The 8,011-nt window shown below is 40.7% G+C and overlaps 1 protein-coding gene and 1 long non-coding RNA gene across 3 annotated transcripts; one reads left to right on the top strand and one right to left on the bottom strand.

The window, feature by feature from the left end:
- Nucleotides 1-1,949: 1,949 nt before the first annotated feature.
- Nucleotides 1,950-6,350, top strand: ssr1 (signal sequence receptor, alpha). 2 transcript variants are annotated; one of them, XM_016499808.1, is made up of 9 exons: nucleotides 1,950-2,150; nucleotides 2,914-3,041; nucleotides 3,125-3,221; nucleotides 3,470-3,732; nucleotides 3,966-4,042; nucleotides 4,160-4,238; nucleotides 4,358-4,451; nucleotides 5,936-5,950; nucleotides 6,041-6,350. In XM_016499808.1, the coding sequence occupies exons 1-9, from the start codon at nucleotides 2,084-2,086 to the stop codon at nucleotides 6,106-6,108; spliced, it is 888 nt and encodes a 295-aa protein (XP_016355294.1). In that variant the 5' UTR covers nucleotides 1,950-2,083; the 3' UTR covers nucleotides 6,109-6,350. The 2 variants fall into 2 exon arrangements, with proteins under 2 accessions (XP_016355294.1, XP_016355295.1); XM_016499809.1 differs by lacking the exon at nucleotides 5,936-5,950 and having other exon boundaries at nucleotides 1,952-2,150.
- On the bottom strand, nucleotides 6,276-6,838 carry LOC107698710 (uncharacterized). The gene is made up of 2 exons (XR_001635376.1): nucleotides 6,348-6,838; nucleotides 6,276-6,311 (listed from the first exon to the last, which is right to left on the bottom strand). It is a non-coding gene; the product is annotated as an uncharacterized LOC107698710 (long non-coding RNA).
- Nucleotides 6,839-8,011: the final 1,173 nt, after the last annotated feature.

The raw sequence follows: 8,011 nt of genomic DNA, 5'->3' as shown, positions 1-8,011 counted from the left end.
CTCGATTTAGACTTTTCTCTCTGAATTACACATTTATCTTACACGCTGCAAAAAATGATTCTCTTATTTAGTATTTTTGTCTTGTTTTCTAGTATAAATGTCTAAGTAAGAAAATCATTGTTTACAGCGTAGTTCTGACTTTTTCTCAGAATTGTGAGATATAAACGTGTAATCCTCAGACAAAAAGTCAAAATATCTCACACTTCTGAATTTCTAACTTGACTTATTTTAGAAATTCTAAAATTGTAACTTTTTGTCTGAATTATGAGGAAAAATGTTACATTGTCAGTTACTTTGTATGATTTTTATTCTGTGGCAGAAACAAGCTTCTGTATATTCAGATGAATTAATATCTGATAGTGAATGGAGGTTAATAATAATCCATAATTATTTAATTGATGATAGTTGAATGAGATTATAGTTTCATTTTTAAGTGTTGCCAAGCGCAGCAGTGCTTGTTCACTCAGTCCCACTGACTAGTTCTGGAATGAGCTAGTAGGTATGTTAATTTAGGTTTGTTTACTAACCAGTAACAGCTAGTTTAGTGTCTGGAGGTTGAACAGAGTCATGATGCTCAAACATACGACTGTCAGCAGTTCAGATCTGCACAAAAGCCATGTGACGTAGAAAACATTCATCTACTGTATGTAGAAACCACTCTTTTTCTAATATTTGTTTATTTATAAAGTGTTCTGAAGAGGAATAATGGTTCACTGTTCTGTTCATCACATAGATGTGCTGTTCGCTTTAACTAGTCACACGAGTTTGGTTTATTTACTGGAGTAACATGTTGATCTGTCAGCAAACAGGCGTTTGATCAGCATGCACAGTCTGATGTGATTGATCACTGACTCAGAGGAACCGAACAGACAAACGATTCATTCGTTCGTTCAGTTGTTCATCTGATTCAGTTCAGATCTGCTGATTCAATAATTTTTACACTGTAAGCAGCTGCATGTGCTGACAGTCAGAGCTCTATATGATCTGCCAGGTCTTCATTTCTCCTGATTGCACTGATTCACATAGTCTGAATCAGTGATTCACTGCAGAACGACTCTTTCTGAATCAGTGAATCACTGCAGAACGACTCTTTCTGCTCAGAGTTCTGTCAGATATTAAGATGAGTAAAGTACGTGATAAATGCATGACACTAGATGAATTATAAGCTAAATATCAGCAGGTTGTGAGTGTGATTGTATGTGTTCGGATCGCAGGAGGATGATGGGATCGAAGGTTTGTTTTATTTACTTTATTATAAATCCTCTCATTTATCGTCACTTTGACCTATTTACCCGCCTCACTGTCTTCTGTTAACATTATTTAACTTGTAGTGTTCCACAGTTATTGAAATTATAATTAATAAAAAGCTTTGTTCAGCATTCTGTCTGAGCGTGTGGCGCATGCGTGAATCTCCACAAAAGCGACACGCGTCTCTGTGCGTGTGACGTCAGCGCTAGCCCGGATGCGGCGCATGCGCAGTATGAGTGATCTCTGACGAGTGTTTACTGTAGGAGGCGCTGAACTTCAGACGCGTTCAAATCACAGTACGGTGTTCGTTGTTTTGTGGCAGTTGCACATTAACGTATAATCATTTACATGGATTTATTCTGATCGTTAATGCATGAGATACAAATCCCATGCGTGCATTCCAGCAATCTTTTAAAAATGTTTTGAAAACATCGACACTCAGTAATCTTAATAGACTGTGATTGGTTCCTCCTGAAACGAGCGCTGAGAGAAGTAACAGCTATCACGTGACAATGCTACCTCCGTAAACGCTCCAAAAAATGTTTTACACCCGAATAATGATGTAATGAGAATCTATCAAACTTATTAAAGAGAAAACACGCACAGAAGAGCTCAAATAGAATGTTTAATAATTTAAGGCATTCGAAAGCCCCGCCCATCGCGCTCGTTTGATTTCTATGGCGACACGTGTCCCTGCGCGTGTGACGTCAGCGGTGTCCCGGATGAGGCGCAGGCGCAGTGCGGTGGTTCGTCAGTGTGGGTTCTTCCAGCGCTTCAGACGCGTCTCTCTCGTTTATTATCAGTGTTTTCTCTTTTGTTTCTCGTTATCGGAATCATGAAAGTGCTGCAGAAGCTGCTGCTGCTGCTCTTGCTGGCGTTTCCCGCGACGCTGCTGCTGAAGGGTGAGTTTACTGTGCTCCATCAGGCCGCTTCTCTGTAATATCTGAAATAATAATCAATAACGCGCTGTTACTCGTCGATAATCCGCTCTGGAGGCGCACAGTGTGGCGTCTGGACTGATGTGGAGTGTGTGAGAGAGAGAGTGTGTGTGAGAGAGAGTGTGTGTGAGTGTGACGTGTCCTTCAGCGCCGCTCACACTCATTCAAACTCTCGGTAAATCACATCAGAACCACACATCAGCTTTCACATTAAATCCACTTATATACTGCGCTAAACAGCAGAGAGTTCTTTGCTATGACTGTAGTATTGATTACGTGGCACAGTACGTGCTACTTACACTAACAGTCAACACACTGAAGACTGGAGTAATGATGCTGAAAATACAGCTGCGCATCACAGAAATACATTACAGTTTAACAGAGATTCACATAGAAAACAGCTGTTTTAAATTAGAATAATATGTCACAATTTACTGTTTTTTCTGTACTTTGGATCAAATAAATGCAGGCTTGGTGAGCAGAGACTTTAAAAAACATTAAAAATTGTACTATTCAAAAACTTTTGACTGGTAGTGTATAATAAGTAGATTTTTACTGTTCGAGTATTTGAGCATGTCTTCACATATCAGCTAAACTCTCTGTATGTGCCTGTAATCACATGAACATGTGTGATGTGTGGAGTTCTGCACATCAGTGACACTCAAACATCATCAGATGTGTGTCAGACCTCGTAATGAACTCCAGGTGTGTGTGTGTGTGTGTCCAGGGCCGGTCGTTTCTGCACAGGACGCTACAGAGGAAGAGGAGGCTGTGGATGAAGATGCCGCCGATGATGTGATGGCTGAGGATGAGGATGATGAAGCTGAGGTGGAGGACGATGATAACACTGAACTAGTAAGAGAACTAACTAACTAGCATTAACCTCTCGTCATCTGAGCGGTTAGTGGAGACGCTCATGTTGTCGTTTCTTCTGTCAGACGGAAGAAAAGGAGGAAGAGGAGGAAGAAGCTCTGGTGGGGGAGATGAAGGCTTCACCCAACGCTGACACCACCATCCTCTTCGTCAAAGGAGAAGGTGAACGAGTCGATCTCACATTCACCAGGAGACATGACTGATTTAGTGCACAATGAGTTGACACATTCTGTTCAGTATTCTCTGTATTGCATTAGTTGTTTTGTTACTAAAATACATTATATTAATTATTTCATATGTCAGGTTTACAGAGTCAGTCTCATGGTGTTTAGTTTCTGAACTCTGATTCACAGACTGATGGGTGTTTCTCTTCTGTCGGCTCATTCATTCGTTCTCTTCCTGAATGGCAGATTTTCCCGCCAACGACATCGTGAAGTTCCTGCTGGGATTCACCAATAAAGGCTCGGAGAACTTCGTGGTGGAGTCTCTGGATGCCTCGTTCCGGTACCCGCAGGACTTCCAGTTCTACATCCAGAACTTCACAGCGCTGCAGCTGGGGACCGAGGTTCCTCCTCAGCGTCAGGCCACCTTCGAGTACTCCTTCATCCCCGCAGAGCCCATGGGAGGCCGGCCCTTCGGCCTCGTCATCAACCTCAACTACAGGGACAGCAGCGTGAGTCTGTCTGTGTGTGAGGGTGTGTGTGTGTGTGTGTGTGTGTGTGTGAGAGTGTGAGTGAGTGAGTGAGTGAGTGTGTGTGTGTGAGTGAGTGAGAGTGCGTGCGTGTGTGTCTGTGTCTGTATATATGTGTGCGAGTGAGTGAGAGTGTGTGTGTGTGTGTTTGAGCAGACCGTCTCTGGACTCGATCCTCTCTCACTCACTCGTGTCCTTCCTCTCTGCTGTTTCAGGGGAACGTGTTCCAGGACGCTGTCTTCAACCAAACCGTCACCATCACCGAGAGAGAAGATGGTCTGGACGGAGAGACGTAAGGCTGCTGCAGCGATCCAGGAGTTCAGGCTTTGAGCAGCAGGTGGCGCTCTGATCATGTGACTGACTGTGTGTGTGTGTGTGTGTGTGTGTCTGTGTGTGTGTGCGCGTGCAGGATCTTCTTGTACGTGTTTCTGTCGGGGCTCGGCCTGCTGCTGGTGGTCGGCCTTCATCAGCTGCTCGAGTCACGCAAGGTGAGACGCTCATCATCATCATCATCAGCTGCTCTTCATCATTACTCTGCTGCCAGAATCTGTGCTTCAGTGCCTCTGGTGTGTGTGTGTGTGTGTGTGTGTGTGTGTGTGTGCTACAGAGGAGACGGCCAGCAGCTAAAGTGGAGATGGGAACCTCCAATCACAATGACGTGGACATGAGCTGGATCCCACAGGAAACACTCAACCAGATCAGTGAGTGTCAGCCAATCACAGCAGGCTTTACAAACGCAAACAATCACACTCGTTCAAATAAACTATGGGTTTGCACTGTCAATCAAATAAAACTGGAGTAGTATTTTGAAATCACAATCAAAGTTTGATTAAATTTGAGTTATTGTATGTCCGGCTGCATGTTTCAGGGTGAGACGAGTTTAGTTTACAGCATTTCTCTAAAATATTCCACATTCCACCAAAATTAAGCTTGAAGATTTAGTTGCTTGAAAGTGAACTAGTATTGGAACTTGTAGTGAAAAATATCATGTGTTTGTTTTACAAAACAATTATAATTAGTGCTGTGAAATCATTAATCACATCCAGAATAAAAGTTTTTGTTTACATGATATATATGTGTGTGTGCTGTGTATATGTATTATGTATATATAAATACATACACATGCATGTATACATTTCAGAAAAATTTATTTTGATATATTAAATATATTTATTTGTAATATAAATTATATGAATATAAATATAGACCTGTAAATACATGTACATATTTTCAAAATATATACTGTATGTGTGTGTATTTATATATACATAATAAATATACACAGTACACACGCACACACACACAATGTAAACAAAACAGCACTAGTTATAATTGTATAATAACGGTAATACAGTTCTGTCTTTGTTTTATATTTAGAGGAAAAAACTGTTAGTAATAGGCCTACTAATAACAGTTATCATTAATAATAAAAATGTATACTATTGGAATAAAAATATAATTATATTTAAAATATGACAATATAATAGTGATGTGTATTTTTGGCAGTGATGCTGCCCTATATAAAATGAAAACAAATTAAAATTAAATGAATTTATAATTCTGTAATTGATTCTCTCTGATGTCATTCCTAACCTGCATGAGGTTCTTTATTCTGTTGAACACAAAAGAAGAGATTTTGAAGAATGTTGGTGAACAGTTGCTGCTAGCCGTTGACTTCTATAGTTTGGACAAGAATACTGTGGAAGTGAATGGAGAGCAGAAACGGTTTGCTTCAGAATCTCTTCTTCTGTGTTCAGCAGGAAATGATGCAGTGAACAAACCCTTTAACAATCAAAATAAATGAAATGTTGGCTCACTTTAGCTGTGTCATGTGACTGTTAACAATCCTGCACACATGACTGTTGATGAAATGATTGAAAACTTTAGGTAAATGTCTGAGACTCTGATGTGGAGATCATCTGCGAGTTTGGTCTGATCTGGTCTGATCTAGTCCGGTCTGGTCTGATCAGGTCTAGTCTGGTCTGATCAGGTCTGGTCAGATCTGGTCTAGTCTGGTCTGATCTGGTCTAGTCTGGTCTGATCAGGTCTGGTCTGATAAGGTCTGGTCTGATCTAGTCTGGTCTGATAAGGTCTGGTCTGATCAGGTCTGGTCTGGTCTTCCTGTTCTCCTCACTCACGCTGCTCGTTCTCTCTTTATCTCCTCCTCTTCCTCTCGTGAGCTCAGTGGCGAGTCGGCGAGGTGAGCGTTGTTTCCGATCTTTCTGTCCTCTGATCTTCATCATGTGACTCACGCCTGATCACGTGACTGACGTTTGTCTGTTTCTCTCAGATAAAGCGTCTCCCAGACGATCTCCACGCAAGAGGACTCAGAAACGCTCGGCCGGATCAGACGAGTGAGCGACGCCGCCATCTTCATCTTCATCATCTTCATCTGTGTTTACAGTGAGACGGCGAGTCTGTCCTTCACTGGACGTCAACAGAGACTGACACACACTCACTCACACACACACACACTCTCTCTCACACACACACACACACACACACGTTCAGGCCGTTTTTTTTAAAGTGAAAGGGCGTGAGGAGTTGGGCCGCTCAAGCTTCTGTAGGTCTGCTTTATTTTTAATTGCGAGCGTTACTCTTCTGTGAGGACTGATGGACGTTTCTGAGCCTCTTCGCTCTTCATCACGTGCTTCTTCCTGTCAGACCATGAATTGATAATGACTGGTTTTAAATACAGAAGGTGCCTGATTTCATTTAATTTCTCTGGTTTTCTTCATGATTTGTGTGTCGTGACGCTGATGTCATGTGATCTGGTCATGTGACTCGAGGTCGCGCCGCTTCCTCCTCTTTTTGACGGTTTGCTCCTCTGGACGGAGGAAGACTGTCGTTGTCTTTGTTTTTTGATCAGTCTAATAAAGTGACGGTGTTGCGGTGAAAGCAGCCGTGAGCGAGTGCTGATGTACAGATTGATATGTACTTGGAAAAATACTAATAAACTGAAATTAACAAATGGTCTGCTTCTGTGTGAGACTGTCTCATCGTATCTTTAGTTCCTGAATGTGAGGGTTCAGTTTTCATCAGGTTTCTGTGGGTTCCATAAATGAAGGCCTTACAAAAAGTCTTAAATTCATAAAGTCGTGGCATTAAATGTTGCATACACTGCAAAAAAAGAATCTTCCTCAGTATTGTCTTGTTTTCCAGTACAAATATCTAAACATGCTTAAATCAAGATGCGAAATGAAGACATGAAGTCTTGTTTTCTGAGAAACTGAACATTATAGTTATTAAAGTGAACAAATATGCCAGTTGGCTCAGAAAAATAAACTTGTTTATCCTTTTGTTAGATATTTGCTTTTGATTTAATTATAAACTAATTTTGATGAGTTCTTTGACTACCTTCCTGCATCTTTCCATTCATTATGCAGCAATATTCCTCATATCTTTACTGTAACGACTCATCATATGGAAAATGTCATTAATGTGCCTGTCTTTTCATTGTGAAACACTCGAGTTTTTCATAATTACTGACATGCAATAATGCTGCAGAACTCTTTGCTCTCTGATGGACAAAGTTTTGACAAGAAAGGAAAAAATATGTTTCCACCAGTTTAAAAGCCCAGCGGAAAGTTTGTTTGATGTTTAAATGGAAATGAATGAAGATCAGAACTGCTCTGACATCCGGTGATGATAAATACATAAACACGTGATGTCCTGTTGTCTCTGTGTTTGTGATCTGAGCTGATAGACTTTGCTCTGAGTTTCCAGAGAAGGAAAAACAAGCACACGCTTTTTCCATTCATCATCCTCATCGTGATGGATCTTCATCTGGTGATGATGATGATGATGATGATGTTCCTCCACTGACGTCAGCTGCACTTTCACCTCGTGAAGACTCACACAACACTTGATTCACCTGATAAATAGTTTGATGCACAAAAATGATGAATATGTGCAAATTGTTTTCCCCAAACATGCAGAACAGTATGAATACCTGACATATCTATAGATTTATTATTTAAAAACTCTAATAATCATGAATTTACAAAACGTTTGTACAGTTACAGAACAAAATCATGCACTGGAGAATCTTTAAAAATTCATATTATGTGCTTGTATGAGTATAAATTCATACATTTACATGTCTTGTGTAGTCAGTCGATTATTCAGCTGTTCACTCTGTACACGAGTATGATATTCACAAATGATGGCTGTGTAAAATCTTTTTTTCTACACTTACAACTGCAGAACATGTTGTTAATGCTATTAATACTTCGCCGGTTGATGAAAGCAAAAAAAAAAA

The sequence above is a fragment of the Sinocyclocheilus anshuiensis genome, unplaced genomic scaffold (assembly GCF_001515605.1).
Source record: "Sinocyclocheilus anshuiensis isolate Anshui unplaced genomic scaffold, SAMN03320099.WGS_v1.1 scaffold1814, whole genome shotgun sequence".
Lineage (NCBI taxonomy): Eukaryota > Metazoa > Chordata > Actinopteri > Cypriniformes > Cyprinidae > Sinocyclocheilus > Sinocyclocheilus anshuiensis.
Note: the sequence above shows the minus strand (reverse complement) of the source record. Positions and strands in the feature narration are given on the sequence as shown.

Excerpts from the sequence above, each read along its gene's own strand:
- ssr1 (XM_016499808.1), top strand. The coding sequence starts at position 2,084 with ATGAAAGTGCTGCAGAAGCTGCTGCTGCTGCTCTTGCTGGCGTTTCCC. Across the intron at positions 4,043-4,159 it reads GATGGTCTGGACGGAGAGAC|GATCTTCTTGTACGTGTTTC; the intron begins GTAAGGCTGCTG and ends GTGCGCGTGCAG. Across the intron at positions 4,239-4,357 it reads AGCTGCTCGAGTCACGCAAG|AGGAGACGGCCAGCAGCTAA; the intron begins GTGAGACGCTCA and ends TGTGTGCTACAG.